Genomic DNA, 20962 nt, shown 5'->3' on the forward strand with positions numbered 1-20962 from the left:
ACAAAGGAAGTCTATAAAAGACCTCGTGGCAGCAGCAGGCATCAGTTGACAAGCGACGATTGCACCGAGCGATCGAATCACTGAGTATAGATACACCTGCACCCAGCACTCAGCAGCAGTCAGACATTAATAATTTACTACCCGCCGCTGAGACGCAACACATCCTCAATCGGCATCGTGTGAAATCTGCAGCATCAAACATGAAGATAACTGCAGCTTCCGCAGCAACCGTTTTGGTCGCTCTGGTCGCCTCCGTACAGGTATGTGTAAATTCCATAAACTCGTTTTTGTACAAAGCACATATTATTACATTATCTGGTCAGGAGACCAAAACGTAATCCGACTGCACGAGAGCGTATATATATAAATGCTTACCTTTACGTTAGGTTAGGTTACTAAAAGCAAATAAAAAAAAACAATTATAATCGTTGTTTTCTTTCTCATTTTAACCCCGACTAAGGACTGGCAGCAAGTTTTTCTTGTTGACATGGTCACGAACTTTTTAGATTTTTAGGTTTTTATTTAGTTGCCCAGCGGTAGTCTAATTGACGTAAAACATTTTCTTGTCCTACAACCCATGCGAATAGATTGTAGCTCTACGCCAAGGGGTATTGAAAAATAAACAATTATACATAAATAATTTCTCTGTTAACTTATAGAATTTAAATTAAGCCTAGAACCTGTTTCGCGGTGTACTCTTACATCTAAAAAAAAATCGAAATAGAACCAAGATTCCATTTTCACAATTATATAAATAGAGATATGTATGTATTAGGTACATAATATATACAAATTATAACTATGTGTGCGTGTGTATCTATATGTATATATATAGGTTATGGGGTGCGAACTAAGAAAAGTATCGCGAAAAACCAAAAAAGGTACCTGCGTGATTAAATCCCGTTCGGTATAAATATCGTGAAATTCAAAGAGAAGTGAGATACTTTTCGAGATACTTTGAAATGTATATGTGTATAAAACAAAAAATGGCCGAAAAGAAGATATTTCAGGTTCAGATTTCTAGCGTAGTTATACAAAATATTAATATTATGTACATGTTAAAAATAACCCTTGACCGTGTTATACTTAGGTCTTATAAACCGTGATGAACTCATATCTATCACAACGAAATGTATATTCATATTACGGTAACGATAATTTAAAACTAGGAGCCGGCTTCTCATTACATCGTTTTTGAGACCGACCATTCCGAACAACAAATTACATTGAGAACGAGTAACGCATCTGACACGATAGGGCGATACAATATCTAACCCATGAAAGACGTATGACGCGTCTTCCGAGCGTAATGTTTTCCATCGATACTAAAATCAATTACATCGTTGTTTTTATTTGACAATCAATCGATAGTAAATACCGTATCAATTATTTACGTAGAAAAAATAATTTGCTACACGTGGAATTACACAGGTAGTTTATTTCGTTGCTTTTATTTATAATGGATGGATAATTATTTCGAAAAAAAGTATTTCCCGGTAAATATTAACATACTATATATATATATATATATATATTCATATATTATTTGTTATTTAAATTGATTATTATATTACATTTATATTAGTGATATACGTTGCATAGAAATATGCATACGATAACATACGAGTTTATTCAGAGCGTGATACGCGTACTAGGTAATTCTAAACAATTTGTTTATTGTATTTTATTGTTTAGGACAAAATTTCTCTGATCTACAAGCATAGTTTAAAATAATTTTGTGTCAAAAATATTTAAATTATTGACGGAATAATAATTTATCAAGAATATTATTCTCAGATGGCCTATTTATTTATCTAGATAAGAAAGATCCTTAAAATAATTTATATCTAGATAATGCACAACACTGGTTATAAATGATGACTTACCCATGGTTAACGGAAAAGCATTATGCGGTTGTTTGAAAATTTCCCGACTAATCTCAACATTTTGAATAACCTGTTCCCTTCTCCCTTCCCATGTAGCGTGAATTACATTTTTCGTTTGACACCGAATGAGCTTGGTTGCATAGAAAAAAGAAAACGTGATGAATTACCGTAAGAGATAACTTTTGAGGGTGGCAGTTTTTAATGGCATGCAGTGCCGTCCCTAGCATAATCAACGCCCAGTGCAAAGTCTTTCTTAGTACCTCATCCCCTCTACTAAATATTTTTATACCTAAGGGTTATAAAGATACTACATAGAGTAAGGGGTTCATTCAATTTACCTTTTTTTCATGGAAGAAATAATAAATATAATTTAAGGTATTGCTAACGGTCCAATATGCGATAGACTATCCATTGGTCACTATGAATTATGGTTCCAGTTTTTAATTTATTTTTAATAATTTGTAAAAGATTTTCTCGGTCCCAAAATACATAAATAATATTCCCATAAATAGAATAAAATGTCTATAATGACATTAACCACGGTAACGAAACATGTAGTATCTACATTGTAGATCAACACAATCTTATCGGTAAGTCGAGTAACATTTGTAGGTCGCATATTGGACCGTTACCAAGGTATATTTCACTAAGAAATTGGTTATATAAATTTATATTTATAGTATGGTAATATAACTCAAATTTTATAGGTAGAATAAAACAAGTTCACAATCACCTATCATACTTAATCGGTATCATTTATTTGCAAATGAAATTTGTTCCATTGCACAACAAATAATTTACCTTTAAATAATTTCCATTGTTTTCATGTCTCGCCTCCTAGAATAAAAAAAAAGAAACGGTTTAGCGATATTATCAATAGAAAAATACTACTAAGTATATAAAATTAACTAAAGAAATTATTGATGAACTGGCAAAAAAAAAATGACGTTTACCTTTTTTACTACGAATAACTCTCCATTTATATTTATAATAATAATAGAATAATATAATTATCAATCCATATCTTATATATATTTTTTTTAATATTATAAAATCACATATTTTTTAAAAAAAATGTTAAGCCTATTCACAAAAAATTTGAAAAATACGCCACTGGTACTGTATTAACCGTTTTCGGATATTAGATAACCGTAACATACGCATACATAAATATATAAATATATATTTACAGTGCTAGATCTAGGGGGGAAGTGGGTATGCTTGCCCTGATCGCTGTTGGTATAAGGTCAGTCTTCATTTTATGAAAAATAAAAAAGAGTTACGAACCTATCCCGTACGTATCCATCTAAGTAAGGATGTTGCACATTTTTTATCAGCCTCGGACGTCAAATTTCCTAGATCCGACAATGTAGGTATATATATTTTATATACACAGAAGCGGAACTAGGGGGTGAAAGACGAGGATTCATTCCGGGGGGAAACATTTTAGAGGGTATAATTTTTGAAATCATTAACAACTAATTCGATATTTATAACTTTGTTAAATAGTGATATTAGGTTTAAACTCAATAAGTATGATTGTACATTAATTATTAGAAAAAAATTCTCGAGAAGAGTATTTGATTGATTATTGGTCTATGATAGGGCGTAATTTTAACATTTTCCCTGGGTGTAAAAATTCCTAGTTCCACCTCTGTATATATATATATATATATATGTATATGTATACACACACATGCACGCACTGTCACCGTTGTTATTCATGTGTACCTACCCGTTAAATCAGAGCTCAGACCCGTGTAATATATCCACTTGTTACAAGAGTGCCACGACGAAGCCCTCGACAACGGTGACACCGACGCGTTTGCCGGTGCAGTCGTCCAGCACACCGGCTGGCCAGTCAACGACGTACGCCAAGGATCACGCGCACGCCTCGACCGCCGCCGGCACGGGAGCAGGGGCTAACGCCACGACCGCGGCCACTACGGCGCACAAGGGACACGGCGACACGGAGCCCACCGTCAAGCCAACCGGAGCCGCGGCACATGCAACCGTCACCACGCAGAAACCCATCAACGTGAGTAGAGAATGTAATATGCAACCAGGCGCGAATCTATAAATGAAAAAAGGGGTGGGAAATAGGGTTGAACGAAAAAATATGCTTTTAACTTGAAAAATTTATAAATTTAATAGAAAAAAAATTGATTGTAATTTTACAAATTTTTGGGCTCATAGACGTCTGGACTGGTTGAATCATAGGCAGCCAGCTCTACGGGATGTGCCGGATGTGCCTTGGCACACCCTAATGTGAATAATGTGAATATAAAAATTGAATAATTACAATTGAGAATATAGGTGCATACACATTAATTAAATTTTAGTGTCTTGTAAGTAATACTGCAAGTTTTTAGAGTAAGTCTGAAATAATAATTACGTGTATTTTTTACCAATCATTATTTTACATCATTAACGAAGCTTTTATTTTTAGAATTTATATCATAACACGGTCTACACGTACGTGTTTACAGTCTCCCATTAATATTTTGAAAAATAACCAAAAAATGACAGCGCACACTCAAATGTAATACTCTGGGTCCGCCTATAGGTTGAATTATAAACTGTTAACAAAAATGTTAAATTAATTAAATATATTTATAAAAGTGTACTTATAATTAAATTATTTTATATAAAATTGGAAATTACCCTAGATTATTAAAATGTTTGATACTCTAATTCTATGTTAAAATAAGGTAATAACAATGACGTCACTAATTAAGTATCAAATTGTCGATGAAAACATAAAATAATATTTTATGAGGTCTATTTATTTCCAATAATTCAAATATTTTTAAAAATATAATCGAGTAGGTAAATACCATTATTATTAACAAAATGTAATTATTTCCTGTATTATGTGAAAATATACCCAAAAATAGCACTATAAACCTTAAATTACAAAGCAAAATAGCAATAAAACCCGTAAATATGCAAAAAATAGCAAAATTAAATTTTGTATATGATATCCGAGTAGTGTGAAACATATAATAATGAAACAAAGAATAATATACATTTGCTAGTATTTCCGAGCCCTGGTTATAAGTATAGTTTTGCTTCTTTTTACTTCAATTAATAAATTGAAAATTAAGGTAATCTTTTGAATATTATAAGTACTTAAGGCCTAAAGAGGAATGGGGCTTCAGCTCCCAAGGTTCCGCCACCCTTTTATGGAATTGAGAACGTATGGGAGGAAGGGTTGAAATCAAATAGATCGGCGTTATCGAAACCCCTATGGTTGGATAAAAATAATGATTTAAATAATACGTAGATGACCGAAGGACACGTAGCACTGAAACAGAAACTGAACACGATTGCAGTGAAGTGCAAGGACGAGTTGCACGCTCCCCAAGAAATCATGGCGTTGGTCAGTAACACCGTGGTACCGCAAAACGAACAGCAGAGGTGCTACTTGGAATGTGTGTACAAAAACTTGAATTTGATCAAAAACAATAAGTTCAGCGTGGCCGACGGCAAAACGTTGGCTCAGATACGTTTTGCTAAACAGCCAGATGAACACAAGAAAGCAGTGCACATAATAGAAACTTGCGAAAAAGAAGGTAACACATTAAAAACACAATGATACAATTAAGAAATCAGTAAATAAGATTTGGGTTATAACTGACGTTTGTCTGTGTTTTGTTTTCACAGCTATTATTGATCCAAAAACAACTGAAAAATGTGCAGCTGGGCGAGTGATCAGAAACTGTTTTGTTAAAAATGGAGAAAAAGTGAGTGTCGTTCCATAAATGAAAATTTTCGTTTTCTTAGTCAAATATGTTTGATGTTGATGACCAAATAGCATTAGAAATAATGCTTTTAGTTTATAACCTGTACTTACTCAACAATATATATATTTTTTTTAGATTAACTTCTTCCCCAAACCATGAGTCTTATTATGCAATGAATGAAAAATAAGAAGTATAAGTTTGAACATATCAATCACATGGATATATTATAATTACGGATTTAATAATAAATGATTTAAGTTACAATTTTTACGAATAAAACAAAAAATATTAAGAAGTTTTTATTTTATGTCTATTTTTTTTTTTTTTATTAAAAAAATGTTATCAAGGTAAGATTAAATAAAACAATATTGTATGTCAAATATAATATAATATGTACACAATAAAACTTATTTTTCTATTTTAACAAGTATAAGATCAATTAATCAAAATATCAAAATATAAATCACATTCAGAAAATTGCTTGAACTTATTTTTATAAGGTATATCAAAAATCAACTTGACTAATGAAAAAACATAGTAGTTAAATAAAAATGTAAAAATAAAAATTATTGATTAACCGTTCATGTATACAATTTTGAGTTTTTAAAACTAAAGATAAATGGTTGATAATGATCAATGTTAAATACTAATGAGTTGTATAATTAAAACAAAAATAGAAATTTAGTAAAAATAATAGTAGTTTTATAAATATTGTATACAACTAATTTTTATGATACAATATAAGCTTTTGATCAAAGAAGATAAGAGTGTTAAAAGTCAGTAATAGTTTGTTTCAAGTAAAAAATTTATAAATTTATCTAAGATATCACAAATAAATTGTATACTAATAAAATATGGATAGTTGAATTTACAAATTAGATATAATTTAAAAATGTATAATGTGAACAGTATTAAGTATACATAAAACCCAAACTATACATGAGTTGAAATTTAAGCACCTAATTATTTTATGTAAAATTATTTGTTAGAGTTGGAAGGCAAATGTTGAGTATGCAGTTTTATCCATTCATGTTGTAACAGATCTTGTAAAGCCAAACGAAGCTCTGGTTTCACTTTTAATAACTAAATAACAAATTATTATCAATGATAAATAAAAATAAACAGTATATTTTAAAATACTTACACGTGATATGAGATCACGAGCAAGAGGAGCTACATGCTGAGGGAAAATATATTGAACATTTAATATCCTTCTGTATGTTTCTTCATAAGTTGGTGCTTCAAAAGGTGGTTTACCAACTAAAAATTCATATAATAATACACCTACACTCCATATATCAACAGATTTGTCATGAGAGTCTCCACTGACCATTTCTGGTGGCAAATAGTCTAAGGTTCCACATAATGTCATACGTCTAAAAAATACAATACATTTATAATATAATACATATATCTATTTATCTATATAAAAGTTGTTATTTAAAATGAATTACTTGGAAACTAGTGTATGAACAGACCAACCAAAATCAGCAATTTTTAAATCTCCGCTTTTTGTCAGTAAAAGATTTTCTGGTTTTATATCACGATGTATGATATTTTTATTGTGACAGTAAATCAGTGCTTCAGCTAATTGCTTAATGAAAACAGCAGCCCTATTAATCAGATTTAAATAAATTAATTGTAGAGCAAGTTGATAATTGCATTATAATAAAAGAAATAGAACACAGAGATGAGTACATATAAAACCTAGGAATTATTAATAATTGATAATATTTCACATATCATTTAATGATATTAGGCATTATTGTATTAATTTTTAAATATATTTACTTTTCCTCAGAAAAACGTTTATTTTCTTGAGCTTGTAATTCTTTATAAAGTTGTTTAGGTGCATATTCTAATATCATATACACTCTAACATCATCATGAAAATAACCAAACATACGAACAATATGAGGATGTCTAAAAAAATTAATTGGCTTGATTATACATATTTTGAATTGAACTTAAATTATATTTACCTTAAGTGTGTTTGAATTTCAATTTCTCTTTTAAGTTGGTGTTCAACATTCGCTTTTAAAATTTGGGTCTTAAATAAAACTTTGAGAGCAACAATAAATCCAGAACTTTTTTCTCTAGCTAGATACACATTTCCAAATTTTCCTTTTCCTAACGCTCTTCCAATATCAAAGTTATCCAAAGACCATTTCATCCTGTTAATTTAAATAATGGTATAGTAAGCTATGTTATAATAAGTAATTTTCCTTATATACAATAAAAACTATTGGATCAAAGAAATATTCTGCTTCAAATGAATTTTACACTAATTTATTTACAATATTCATAAAATAATTAACAATATCCTATTAAATTTAAGTATAATTCAAGTTTTATTATTTATAAATCTATAAGGCTTACTCTTCTTTTTTATTTGTAAGTCCCATATTGTTATTATTTTCTTGTTCAGTAGTTTGTTTTGTATTTAAATTTGCTGCTTTCATATTAGTTTGCAGTTGATTTATTGTTGTTGGTGGTTCATTTGGTGGTTTAGTAACAGACTTTTTTGGTACATTGGCTATAGTTGGAATTTTGAATGTTACTTGACATGGAACCCTAAAACATATTACATATTCAAGTTTTTTAAATATTATATTAATACAAATTAAGAAGCAACAATAAAATAATGAATTTAATAATTATTTTAACCATAACTTAATTTTAGGTTAAATATTTAGGTTTTATTGAAATTAAAAATTAAATGATTTCAGCTCCTCAAAATTAAAATTACAAATTTGATTATAATTGATATTGGTTAATATTGTAAATATTGTAATATTATGACTGTAAAAATGTATATTTTTAAATGGGAATTTAAGGTTATTTAAGTATAGTTATATTATAAGGTTATAGTAAGATTATTATCTTAAACAACAAAATCAATATAAATATATACTTATGTATAATGCATTATTATGAGTATCAATTTAACTTTGAAATGCTTCTGAATAAAAAACAAATAAATATACAAAATTTGATTAACTACATTATCTTTTTAGACATGACATAAAGGTACAATATATAGATACATTATATTCTATTTAATATTGAATATATGTGTAAAAATATTTCCATATCATAAACAGATATTCTCACATATTTTTAGTAATTATAACCATAATAGAAAAATTTGTCATCCAGGTTATATAAATCTTTGGTGTGATCATTTGTTCATCTAGGGTGGCGAGTAATTAGAAAAACATTATTTCGATCATGAAGGAATTTTCATAATTTTATTTATCTTTTAGGTAAATAATTAACAATAGCTTGTTATAATTTATATAAAAAAATGAATAAAGGAAGAAAAATTGTTAACTGTGATTAACCAACCAAAATTGGACATAAACTCTTAATTATCGTGATTATGTAATCATAACACTTAGTGTAAGTTAAACTTGATGTACCTAATTCAAAATCTCTAATTAACATTGTTACTCATAATTAACAGTTGGTGAAATTGACATACAGAACGTAAAATACAATTATTTAATGAAAATCAAAAAATCTTACTTAGGTTTTTCAGCAACACGTTGTGGAGGTGGTTTTAGAACAGATTTACCAGGTAAGTTTTTGGTAATGTCTGGTTTGCGATTTGCTAATTGTTGACCACCGAATTTAGGTGGATGCAATAGGTCCGGTGTTTTATTGATGTTAAGTTTGGGTGAGTGATTACAGAGACGAGGTATAGATCTGGAAGTCGTAGTAGTGCTTGTAGTAGTCGTGGCTGTAGTAGTTCCACAACATGGTGTTCGACGACGGAGTGTTGATACATTGGGGGCCGGTGCTCTCTGCAGTCGTTGGTTTTCTTTGGACTTGGGCACAAAACTATTCATGACTGAGATTGCTGAGTAGAATATTATTTCGAAAACAATTAAAAATGGTTGTAGTCAATTATGCCTACGAATAAGGTACACAAAATGTAATGTATATCTAAATACGAGGGCAAAACGATGTACGTAATTAGAAAAAAATACTGAGCTAGACTACGTTTAAAAGTAATAATTGTTTTTCAAAAAAATGTTAATATATTAATAAATGAGAAAAGGCCAGCAGTTCTCTCGTAAGCCGTAGCAAAAAAACGGTTAAGGCCAACAAAATTGTTAAAATTGACGAAAAGGAAAAATTTTGACAATTCTATTCTGACAAGTGGCAACGGTTATTTTGTTTAAAAAAAAAAAGGAAGGAAACCAGGTGATCAATCCCATGGCGGATGTTTAAGTCGATTGTAATACAACAGAGTGCGTGAGCGTATATCTATGAAGCATGAGAGGGGTGATGTAAAATGAGAAAAGTAATTTAAAGCTGTTACGTTACTGGTCCGTTACTCAGTGTGGCAAACTAAAACTAATTATTTGGCTTAGCATTAATGTTTAAAATATTTATTAAATTTATAATAATTAAAATGATCAATAACAGTGTAACAACCATTGTTCATTTTAGATTTTTATTGTGTATTTTTGTTAAAAGCCGTTTGGAGTTAAAAATAATTCGCAAAAATTTATATCATATGTATATTCAATTGACAAATAAATATTATTACTATTAAAGTGGTCACTCTGTTTTGTAACGTATTTTTTATGTACTCGAAAAACCTCGTAAATTATGAAACGCAATTATTTTGAATGTAGAATTTCACTGAGAAAAACATTTTGGATTTGTTTTTCATTTTTCCAGTCCTTTATCTTGACTGATCGCATTACGAATGTCTACTGTGTATATTCTATTATAATACATCTATTATAAAATGGACAACGATTTATTTGTACCGATGACGCCACCGAATCATTTTGTCAAGGAACTCCGTGGAGTTTTGGATCAACAGAACATATTGTCGGCCAAAACTAAACAGAAAGGTAAAAATTCAATGCGGTGTTTGCTTATCATATTCATACTTGTATTTTGTTTCATTGTTACCCAGTACTACGGGATTTAGACCAACACATATGTGATGATGATGAGAAACGGGCTGCCAAGTTGAGAACTAGAGCAATTCAAGAGATATGTGTGTCAGAAACTAATTATATTCATCAGTTGGACAAATTAATCACGGTTGGTCTAGTTTAAAATTATGTACTATCCTATAAATATCAATTCTATAATGGGAAATTAATTTTATCATCAATTTATAGTATTTTAAACGCCCAATGGAAGAGCAGAAACTTGCTTCTAGTCAAGTTCTTAACAAACTATTTGGTAATGTTGAGACCATACTAAATGTAAATAAAGAACTTCTTGTACAATTACATCCAGCTAAAGAAAATATTGGAGAAGTATTTTTGAGTACAGCACCATTTCTTAAACTTTATTCGGTGTATGCGTTCAACTATAAAAATGTATTAGAAACACTTCAAGTATGAAATATATTTACAGGTCAATATTTATAATTTATTTTAAAAACTAAATTTATTTTTATTAGGACTTGCCAAAATCCCATCCTAAGCTTTATCGCTTTGTTTGTGTACAAGAATCTAGACCAGATGTATCTGCAAAGTTGAATTCACTTTTGATAACTCCAATTCAAAGAATTCCACGTTATTTATTGTTATTACGTGAACTTTTGAATTATACTCCTACTGAACATAAAAGTTATGAAGAAATTAAAGGTACAATATAATAATTTATTTGCATAACTAAAAGCAAAAATTATTTTTTTCCGTATGAACGCCATAGTTTGCTTCATTACATTTTTTTAGTTATGGGACTGAAAATATTTTGCTTAACAGCAATTATATTTTTCCAAATTATTTTTATTGTTTTTTGTTGATATAAACTATTTTTCTGTCTCATATATCAACTGTTTAAGTTATGGTTTTTAAGCTTAAATACTGATAATCTTTTATCAGCTAGTAAAGACAGTAGAAATATTGTGAAATTCAGTAGAACATTATTTTCGGTTATAGCTTTTAACGTGTTGAGTAGCAAGTCAACATTTTCTCAGATAATGTTAATGATTTGAATAATTCGCAGGAGTAGTAAATATATATATATATATATACCATTCCTGGTGCAGTTATTAATTAATTACATTTCTCTTAAAACTAATATTGAGAATGATATCACATAGTTATATTTTTTCAACATTTTCATATAGTTTAGTTATATTAAAAATTATTTCGTTGCAAATTTCACTTTAAGCTTGCTAACTAACTTAATGATTGTTTTATCTAGCGTTAAAAATATTATAGAAAAAAAACAATTTTTGCATTTTAAATAAGAAAATAAATAAAATAATTTTTTTAAAATTATTCAATTTAAAATTGAGATTTTGTAAATTTCTCATTTTAAAATGTACCTTTAATCAGTTCATTATTAATATTTTTAATTTTATAAGTAACTGGTAAAATATATAGATATATAAAATTTCACTTATTACCAATATTTATAGAGTCCAATTAGGATCATATTAATTAGTAATTTTTTTTTTTTAATCTAGTAATTCTAATTCCAGCTTTAAATTTAATTTTCTGTTTCTATTTCTTATTTAAGAATAGGTAATAGTCTTCATAAAACTTTATCTTCATTAGATTTATTTACTTCACGCCTTTTCGCCTTTTCATTCCAATAGATCTGTGAGTTTATAAATATACATATTCAACAATGATAATAAATTATTTATCTATTTTTTATTATTTTGTACTTCAAAATATATTCTTATCTTTTATGTTAAGTGTTCTATTAAATCATTGAACTATTGCTGATTTTTCTTAATTTTGTCTATGACACATTTTTATTTTATATTTTTTTAAAACTTCAATAAGTAGTTTATTTTCAAAGTCTAGATCTTTATCAGTATGAAGTAAAACTGGAGATTTATGTTTATGTAATTTATCATTTATCTATATCTAATTTTTTTTCAAAAGCTATAGTAACACTTTTTCCATCTTTATTTTTGAAGTGGAACAGACCAAGCAAATTTAAAAAAAAGTTGCAATTACAATCAACATGTAAGAATATCCATTATTTTTTTTTCTTAATTTTTCATTATAACTTAATCAGCACCCCATAGATCATCAATACCTCTAGTTAATATTTTTCTTTTCGGAAATTGTTTTCTCATAGGTTTATTAAGTTCTTGTGCTATTGGAAGTATAGCCTTTGCTTTTATTTGTTTTACACCAGGTTTTACATTTAATACTCTTAATTAAGATTCTCATCTACTATTAGTTTGAAATTTTTCTACACTAATGTTTTTTGTTATTTTTTTACATTTGAGACAATGTAAATAGCTTCAATTATTTCATCAATTTATTTTTTTATATAGAACATGTTCTTTTCAAAGTGCATTTCTTAAAAATTATCTTAAATATTATTTAATACTCTAGTCATTGTACAGTTAATAATATCATAAATAAATCCCTTATTTAAACCAAAAGTATTCTGATTTAGGAATCCCTAATAATAATCTTTCCTGATCTAGGAATTATATCCTCTTTATTTTTAATTCTTACTAAAGCAACATCATCTGAATTTCTATAAAAAAAATTATTTCAATTCTTCTTCTAAAAATTAGATGCTATTATTATTATTAGATATTAAAAATGATTTAATATCTTTAAAAAAAAATCTAAACCAAATTTAGATTTAGATAATTTTCTTCTAAATATAATTTTTATTTTTCAACTCTATAATATGCCTGAAGTCTAAAATTTATTGTAGGTCCATTATTATCTAAAAAATAACCAACAATTTCTTTGATTCCAATCTACATTTATTTATGTCTGTAACAACAGATACATGTTTTCTGAAACTATGAAATAGTTTATTTTTGTAAATTATTACTTATTTAACATAGAAAATAGTTTAAAATTGACATATTAACCATACAATATTTTTATTTTATTTTAACACTGCGATAGTACAATGTCTTAATTGGATTTGTTATTTGTATTTCTTATTTTTTTTTTGGATTGCAAAAAATTATGTTAATTTATATGTGATTTTTTTTTAAGCCGCCACTGAACAAATAAGTAAAGTTGCAGATCATATTAATAACTTAGTACAAGAACAAGAAAATATGTCCAGATTAGTGAGTATTCAACGCAGCCTATCTGGCTGTGGAAAAGTAAATATTGTACTGCCAGGGCGTAAATTGATTAAAGAAGGACCTCTTATGAAAGTGTCACCTGAGGGCAGTACATCTATTCCACGGTACTTGATATTGCTTAGTGATATGATTCTATATTGTAAAGAGTGGGTGGATCCAGAAAAGTTAGTTTGCCTTAGAGTATTACCATTAAATAAGTGTGAGGCTAAATCAATTATGTACAAAAGAGGATTATTTTCAATAAGTTGTCAATCTGTAGAGTTTGTGTTCTACACTATGGATGCACCTCATGCTACATGTTCTTGGGTAGAAATGTTGCAGCTAGCTATTGACAAGGTCAGTTATTTTTATATATCTTCAATATAATAATTTTATCATTTTTGTTAAATTATATAATTTTAAATTTATTTTAGTGCAAAGCCAACTCTTTAATGCCTGTAAAGAGATGTGGTCCTTTGAAATTGGTCAAAAGAAAAAAGGAAAATGACTTAAATAAATATGAAGAAAATGGGTTTTCAAGTCCAACTAAAAAAGTAAAATCATTAAATAATCAAAAGGTAAATATATTTAAATACCTTGTCATTTTGGTTTTATTAGTTGTTATAGATTATTTTAGAAGCAAAACTTAATCTAAATATTGATTAATAGAAGTTATTTAGATAAGTATTTTTATAACTTAATGATATAAGTATATGTAGGCTTTCCATTCATTTTGGTTTGACTAGAACAGTCCTGATTTAATGGCATGTCCCAGTGTTCAGGCTCATTCAGTTTGTCCCAGTTAATAGAAGCTCAGAGGAGACAATATTTAATATATTATTTAATAATAAAACAGAATAATATTGGGTTATATAAAAGGATACACTTATTTTTATTTCCATATGAACATAAAAAAAGAAATCAATGTAATGTCCCAATTTAAGGTTTTCAAAATTTGGCAACCCTAAGTATACTATAATAATATTTTTGTGAAATTAACTAAAGAATACTTATGTTGATAAAACTTTTTAATTATATTAATATTATGAATATTTGATCTAATATTTGTTCCCAACATGTAGATTCAATTAATATGAAGAAATAAAATAAGAATAATTCATTAAATTATAATATTTAGTATGGTTTTACTTTGTAATTATGAATTAATATTTTTACTGCATACATTCATTGCTATCAAAGTGTACTAAATAATCTATTATTCAATGATGTTTTGATAATGTTGGTCTAATATTTTACAATTTACTGAATTATTATATTTTGTAGGATACAGAAGTTGCAAGAACCAACCAGAATACATCTTACATGACTTCAGCTAGAAATCTAGTATTCAGTTTTGGATCGACATTAAAAAAATTAGTTGGAAGAAATTCAGTTTAGAAAAACAGAAAACAATAATTTTTTTGTATGTTCCATTGATTTTTGATCTCAGTTTTATTGTTCATTTTTGTATAGATGTAAGTTATAACAATTAATTAATTTTTGAATAATATTTCTAATGTTGTTCTTAAGTATGTATTATTTTTATTTAACATTAATATGTTCTTAGTAATTATTGTACATTAATTACAAGTTGTAAAACGTAGACTATCTTTTATAGCTTGAATTAGTTAATTTTTTTTACTGAGAAATATAAGACAATTTTTTTTTAAACAAATATGATTTTTTAATTTATACATTGCATGAATTCCAATATTATTGGTTCATCGAGTTCATTCTGCCACCTATAATCAAATATTTTTTTTTTTTTTTAATATTGTATCAGAGTAATTCTACATGTTGGTACATACTTTCCATGTCGCTTAAAGTAAGAACCAATAATAAATCCATCAACACCTTTGTATTCATGTACATTGTTTAAAGTTACACCAGAACCCACTAATACTGGTACGCTAACAGACTTTTTTACATCTGCAAGTGTTGAGAACCATGACCAGTAAATATATTTAGTTTTTGTTATAATTTAAAAACAAGTTATCATTTACCATTGACCTCCTGCGGTTCAGCAGGTTGTCCCGTTGCAGCTCCAGTTATTATAATTCCATCAGTCAAAAAAAATGTAGCTGCTTTAGCAGTTTCAATTAAACTCACATCTTGGGTAATGGCATGTGAACTATGTATAATAGAATATTGTATCAAACAAATGTATTGGGTTTCTCAAAACTATCAAAAATAAATTATTTCAAGTAATATTACCTATGTTTTTTCTTTATATCTGTAAATACACTAATATTTTGTGCGTCTATTGATTTACGATACCTCAATAATTTACCAGCACATGCATCAATATATCCTTCGTCAGCAATATGACCAAAAACAAAACCTTCAGCTCTAATAAATTGGAAATCTGATGCTTGTGCAACAGCAATTGCTTCTTCATTTGCTGCAGCCAATATCTAAATTTCAGTGATGAATCAATGAACTCTATAGGAACAATTTATATTGAACCCACTTGTAAACCACAAGGAATGTTTTCAGGAACTAATTGTCTCACAGATGTACAAACTCTAGTCATCATAGACACTATTTCTGGACCGATTTTATTGCCAGGTACATAAGGGATATCATGCATATTTTCTACTACAATACCATCCTATAATACATGGTGTTTATAATTATATTTAGTATTATGTTATGAGTAGAAACTGTCATTAAATATAATTATCATAATTATTAATGCTTACTATTCCACATTTCAAATAAGTTTCAGCCTCTTTGTTAGCAGCGTATATTATTTTTTTTATGCTTCCATTATATAATGGTGTGCCTGAATATTATTTTAGAAAGGGCAAAAACATTTTAGTTTGTTTTATATTAATTTTTTTTTACACTTACCTGGTAAAGGTTTAACATGAATCATACCAAAAACGTTATTCAATTTGGCCTTGAAAATATTATGAAAAGTATTCATTATGAAATATTTAATTATTTTATATTAAAAATGTTCAATTAAATATCAATCATTATAATTCACTAATTATCATTACATTTTATTATGATAGATGGTTAATTGTGTATCATATTTCTGATGTTTATTAGAAAACTTATCACTTAGATAGTCATACACGACAGTTGTCCATGAACCATTCATCTATTTCTTGTCTTTGTCCTTTGACCTGAGTCATATTTTTTTCTTTAAATATTATCGTTGATTATAAATAAGTATTTATAATCAATAATACTGTGTTGTAATTTTTAACAACTAAGAATTAATGTTTTAAATGTGTACTTTTCTATTGGTTAATAGTTTATTTAATGTATGAATAAATTACATGTTTCTTCAATGTATGTCGTAAAGACAAACATGAAGCTTTTTCTTAAAGAATATATATTTATACTATATATATAATAAAACAGGATTTTTTTGTAAACTATTCATATATATTTCTTAGAATTAATTTAATTATAATAAGGAAAAATAATAGGACCTAAATATTTAATCACAAACAATGTTTAATGAAACTAAGATAAATAATATTTTTGTTTTTATAATAATCATTTTACACTTAATTGACTTAATATACGATAATAATATTATATACATATAAGTATGCAATATATATATTTATATAATTTACTCTTTTATTAAATTTGAAGAAGCTAAAGGCAAATAGACTAGAGGTTGATCAAGGTAATAAAAATGAAATGTTGAAAGAATTCTTTCGTATTATGCAATAAGTAATATATAAATATATTTAACTAGATTACCTTAAAATGTAAATAGGTATGACTAACAATAAGTAGAGTTTGCTTTTAATTCTTTCCAAAATTTTCTAAATATTAATTTTTATCCACAGCCTATATGTACACACCAATATTATATACAATTAAGTAGTATAGATCATCTTATTTGACAAAATATCGTCTATTTATAATATTGATAAGACCATACAAGATATATGCTATATAGGTATTAGTTATTAACAATACAATTTTAAATAACCATATTTAATCTTTTGATTTACTTTACAATACTTGACATAAAATATTGACACCAAATTAAATTTATAAACAGATGTACACAGATACTGATTAATATTTGAAATGCATTCATTTATTTAAAATAAATTATGTTGCTTTGAACCTAAAATAAAAATAAGGTAAATATTAAATTTAACCAGGAAGAAAAAAAATTTAAGGTACAAAAAACTGGAAGTATCAAAATATAGGGAAATGCATAAAAAAAAGAATTTAAAATAAATATTAACAGCATTTTTTGCTTAAGTAGGAAGTTATAATTAAAGCATGAATTGTACTTATTAATAATTCAAAGTTATTTGCGCACATTTAAAGCGCTTGAACATTTGAGCCAAACTATATTTTTTATTTTATATCAGTATAATAAATAATAATATCTATACTACTATTAATACTATACATATATTGAATACTTAAATGTAACCTTAACTATATAAAAAAAAAATTAATTAATTAATTTCAAGAAGCTTTAAGAAAAAATTTATGGACAGGGTTTGGTTGGGAAAATATAGGCACACTATATAGAATAAATATTAAGAACAATATTTTATAACACTAAATAAATCAGAATGCTAAAGAGCATTTTACATAATTCTTAAAAAAAATTCTCATGCAATTAAACAACGAAATTTAAGTTGTCTTCTCACTAAGTCGCAACATACATACACAAAGAAGAAATTTTTTTAAAAATAGATTAAATGTTAAAATTAATATACAATATAAATATATGGTACACTCTAGGATAATGTTTTGAGTCTAAAGAGAATCATTTTACATTTTTCTCATTTTCCCGACTTATACATACAGTTCAAACAAAAATAAAAAGTTTGAAAATAATTTATGAGTAATTAAAATTATGGGTACAATAAATTTGTATACCACTCTCTAATAGTTTAAATTAAATAGTATCCTAACCAAAAATGTAAAGGATATTTAATTTATTTTACTAATAAGAGATTACTGATTATTAAATAAATTTGTATGCTTTAGAGACCTCACACAAGATTTAAGCACATCATTACAAACAATTACCAGTATTTGATAATAATTTAATTCTCATCACTGGCCATTTCCCTACAGAATAAGCATGAAAAACTAGACTCCTGCTTCAAATCATACATAGTGCAAATTATTTAAATAGAAACTTAAAACAATTTCATTTATCTACATCTACCTTCCCTAGGAAAAAAAATATTAAACAACTTTGTTGCATTATTGAATTACAACCATTAAAAAAGATCTTACTTACTTCCTAATATTTATACATTTTTAAAAATTAACATAATAAGATGAAAAATACCAAATGGTAAATTTTGCGGTTTAATTTATACTTTAAGGAAAAAAAAAAAATTATAAAATATGTCTATATTTAACGTAATATTCAAGAATATATATTTATATCAAATTTAAGATGTTTTTTTCATTTATTCAAAATAAAGAGTTTTGGTTATGAAATACTGTCAGATAAATATATTAATAACTTGCATTGTATTTATAGTAATTTTCTTTAAAACAAAAAACTGATATTTATGAAATATTCCATTAGTTCGTCTAAATTCTGATCATCTATAAAAATTAAATATAAGAGCAATTTGACTCCCAGAAATATCTTAAAATACTATAAAGAAATAACAAAATACAAGAAGCACATAATATTGACAGCGTTTTTGCATGACACGCTGGAAACTATTTACAATGATATTAAGTAATCTTTAAACCTTTAACTGATAAATAATATTTAATAATATAAATGTATATACATTTTGGCAAGAATTTTTTCAAAGTACCAGAGATGATGAGTTGCATTTATAATGCTTGCAACTTAAGGTATATAATACTCTGGATGGTCAGAATCTTTTTCAAACCTTTTTGCTTCTTCCTGCATACTTTCTTTAATTTTCAATATTGCTGCAGATTCATTTTGATCATTGTCCACTGGTCCACCATATCCTCCTAGGTTATAGTCACCCATACCACTTCCACTGTCATCCCTTGGTGTACTAGGCCCATCAGGTGGTGATCGTTTTATACCTTCAATTCCATCACCATTCATTACAGGACCCATAGAATTTGGTCCCATTGGACCTAATGGTCCTGCAGAATCAGGATTTCCCATTGAAAATTCACCAGGCATACTACCACCTGGTACTGATTTCATCATTGTGTACATATTTTCACCACCAGAATTTGAATCCTGTGGACTTGTCATCAATGGAGTCCCAGGACCTGGAGGGCCTTGTGGATAATTTCCAGGTGATGAAGATGTATAGCCCATTGGATGATTTGGATTACCAGGTGTCCATTGAGGTCGACCTACTGGACCCATGCCCATGCCAGGATGCATTCCCGGACCAGGTCCAGGTCCCATAACATTACCAGGAGGCATTCCTCGCATTGGAGGTCCATAGCCACCCCGAGATAGATTCATTCTTGGGTTCATTACAGGTGGTCCTGGGCGCATAATATCCATATTATTCATCATAGGCTGACTTGGGCTATTGAAATCATTAGGCATATGAGGTGGCATTCGTACACCAGGTCGAGGTCCACCAGGATATCGGGGGCCCATAAATGGTTGATTCATCATTTGATTGTGAGGAGCATTGGGTGGTGGATGAGGACTCGATTGTGATACAGGGTGAGTTGGTGATGGTCTCATATTTGAATTATTGAAAAAGTTTGGGGGCATTCCGGGCCCAGGCGGAATTGAATCATTAGGTGGCATTGGGCCCATTGGTCCAGGAGATGGACCAGTGTTGTGTGCAATACCGTTAACGCCACCAGGATTATAATTGGTTGGATTCACAAAACCATAATCATGGAATGTCTTGGCTTCACTGGAATGTTCACAGTTGTCACGGCGTTCAGGCGAGGCACAGTAAAGATCCCAGAATACGCACCACCACGAACTAAGGAACCCAGGGGGCTCACCTAACGATATGTTTTTGTCCCAGCGTATCTCGCTCAAGAATGTTTGCGCCGCTTTGGAGGCACCAGTGTGTAATAGGTATTCATAAACATAAAGTGCTAACCTTTCTCTGGCTTGTGCGTCCGACGGCACCGACGACCCTTTGCCTTTCGAGTACATGGCGAGTACCGTTCGCCGAACAGAACACAACGGTCGATACGAATGTCCACTAAACCTATGTAAGACTGATCTTGAATCGCATTAAATACATTTTAACATCAATAAAAACGTAAACACTACAAAACAACAAAACCATGATGGATTCTTCTTGATTTGATAACACTGTGAACTCTGAACGAGGCCTTGGAGGAAAACGCGTCGGCAA

General features: G+C 28.3%; 4 protein-coding genes and 1 pseudogene across 5 annotated transcripts; 2 read left to right on the forward strand and 3 right to left on the reverse strand.

The window, feature by feature from the left end:
* Positions 1 to 29: 29 nt before the first annotated feature.
* LOC112691966 lies at positions 30 to 5924 on the forward strand. 2 transcript variants are annotated; one of them, XM_025566450.1, is made up of 5 exons: positions 30 to 260; positions 3634 to 3924; positions 5173 to 5461; positions 5553 to 5632; positions 5768 to 5924. In XM_025566450.1, exons 1-5 carry the CDS (start codon positions 201 to 203, stop codon positions 5789 to 5791), a joined length of 744 nt encoding a protein of 247 aa, XP_025422235.1. In that variant the 5' UTR covers positions 30 to 200; the 3' UTR covers positions 5792 to 5924. The 2 variants fall into 2 exon arrangements, with proteins under 2 accessions (XP_025422235.1, XP_025422236.1); XM_025566451.1 differs by having other exon boundaries at positions 3670 to 3924.
* Positions 5925 to 6376: 452 nt separating this feature from the next.
* On the reverse strand, positions 6377 to 9868 carry LOC112691945 (serine/threonine-protein kinase Aurora-2-like). The gene is made up of 7 exons (XM_025566424.1): positions 9161 to 9868; positions 8012 to 8206; positions 7615 to 7806; positions 7424 to 7555; positions 7087 to 7245; positions 6777 to 7008; positions 6377 to 6715 (listed from the first exon to the last, which is right to left on the reverse strand). The coding sequence occupies exons 1-7, from the start codon at positions 9481 to 9483 to the stop codon at positions 6611 to 6613; spliced, it is 1338 nt and encodes a 445-aa protein (XP_025422209.1). The 5' UTR covers positions 9484 to 9868; the 3' UTR covers positions 6377 to 6610.
* A 358-nt stretch (positions 9869 to 10226) lies between these two features.
* LOC112691977 (rac guanine nucleotide exchange factor JJ-like) lies at positions 10227 to 15348 on the forward strand. Its single transcript, XM_025566463.1, has 7 exons — positions 10227 to 10503; positions 10569 to 10699; positions 10780 to 11001; positions 11067 to 11253; positions 13600 to 14030; positions 14108 to 14251; positions 14958 to 15348. Exons 1-7 carry the CDS (start codon positions 10395 to 10397, stop codon positions 15069 to 15071), a joined length of 1338 nt encoding a protein of 445 aa, XP_025422248.1. The 5' UTR covers positions 10227 to 10394; the 3' UTR covers positions 15072 to 15348.
* On the reverse strand, positions 15343 to 16640 carry LOC112691978 (uncharacterized protein F13E9.13, mitochondrial). The gene is made up of 7 exons (XM_025566464.1): positions 16527 to 16640; positions 16376 to 16458; positions 16144 to 16284; positions 15888 to 16087; positions 15677 to 15804; positions 15482 to 15602; positions 15343 to 15415 (listed from the first exon to the last, which is right to left on the reverse strand). The coding sequence occupies exons 1-7, from the start codon at positions 16600 to 16602 to the stop codon at positions 15358 to 15360; spliced, it is 807 nt and encodes a 268-aa protein (XP_025422249.1). The 5' UTR covers positions 16603 to 16640; the 3' UTR covers positions 15343 to 15357.
* A 2511-nt stretch (positions 16641 to 19151) lies between these two features.
* Positions 19152 to 20915, reverse strand: LOC112691948 (annotated as a pseudogene).
* Between the last annotated feature and the right edge of the window lie 47 nt (positions 20916 to 20962).

Source organism: Sipha flava, unplaced genomic scaffold (assembly GCF_003268045.1).
Source record: "Sipha flava isolate LNK unplaced genomic scaffold, YSA_version1 68_pilon_pilon, whole genome shotgun sequence".
Classification (NCBI taxonomy): Eukaryota; Metazoa; Arthropoda; class Insecta; order Hemiptera; family Aphididae; genus Sipha; species Sipha flava.

Excerpts from the sequence above, each read along its gene's own strand:
- LOC112691977 (XM_025566463.1), top strand. The coding sequence starts at position 10,395 with ATGGACAACGATTTATTTGTACCGATGACGCCACCGAATCATTTTGTC. Across the intron at positions 11,002-11,066 it reads ATGTATTAGAAACACTTCAA|GACTTGCCAAAATCCCATCC; the intron begins GTATGAAATATA and ends TATTTTTATTAG. Across the intron at positions 14,252-14,957 it reads AATCATTAAATAATCAAAAG|GATACAGAAGTTGCAAGAAC; the intron begins GTAAATATATTT and ends TATATTTTGTAG.
- LOC112691978 (XM_025566464.1), bottom strand. The coding sequence starts at position 16,602 with ATGAATACTTTTCATAATATTTTCAAGGCCAAATTGAATAACGTTTTT. Across the intron at positions 15,805-15,887 it reads GATATAAAGAAAAAACATAG|TTCACATGCCATTACCCAAG; the intron begins GTAATATTACTT and ends TATTATACATAG. Across the intron at positions 15,603-15,676 it reads TGAACCGCAGGAGGTCAATG|ATGTAAAAAAGTCTGTTAGC; the intron begins GTAAATGATAAC and ends CAACACTTGCAG.
- LOC112691966 (XM_025566450.1), top strand. The coding sequence starts at position 201 with ATGAAGATAACTGCAGCTTCCGCAGCAACCGTTTTGGTCGCTCTGGTC. Across the intron at positions 3,925-5,172 it reads CCACGCAGAAACCCATCAAC|ATGACCGAAGGACACGTAGC; the intron begins GTGAGTAGAGAA and ends AATAATACGTAG. Across the intron at positions 5,633-5,767 it reads TTGTTAAAAATGGAGAAAAA|ATTAACTTCTTCCCCAAACC; the intron begins GTGAGTGTCGTT and ends TATTTTTTTTAG.
- LOC112691945 (XM_025566424.1), bottom strand. The coding sequence starts at position 9,483 with ATGAATAGTTTTGTGCCCAAGTCCAAAGAAAACCAACGACTGCAGAGA. Across the intron at positions 7,556-7,614 it reads GAAATTCAAACACACTTAAG|ACATCCTCATATTGTTCGTA; the intron begins GTAAATATAATT and ends TAATTTTTTTAG. Across the intron at positions 7,009-7,086 it reads GTTCATACACTAGTTTCCAA|ACGTATGACATTATGTGGAA; the intron begins GTAATTCATTTT and ends TGTATTTTTTAG.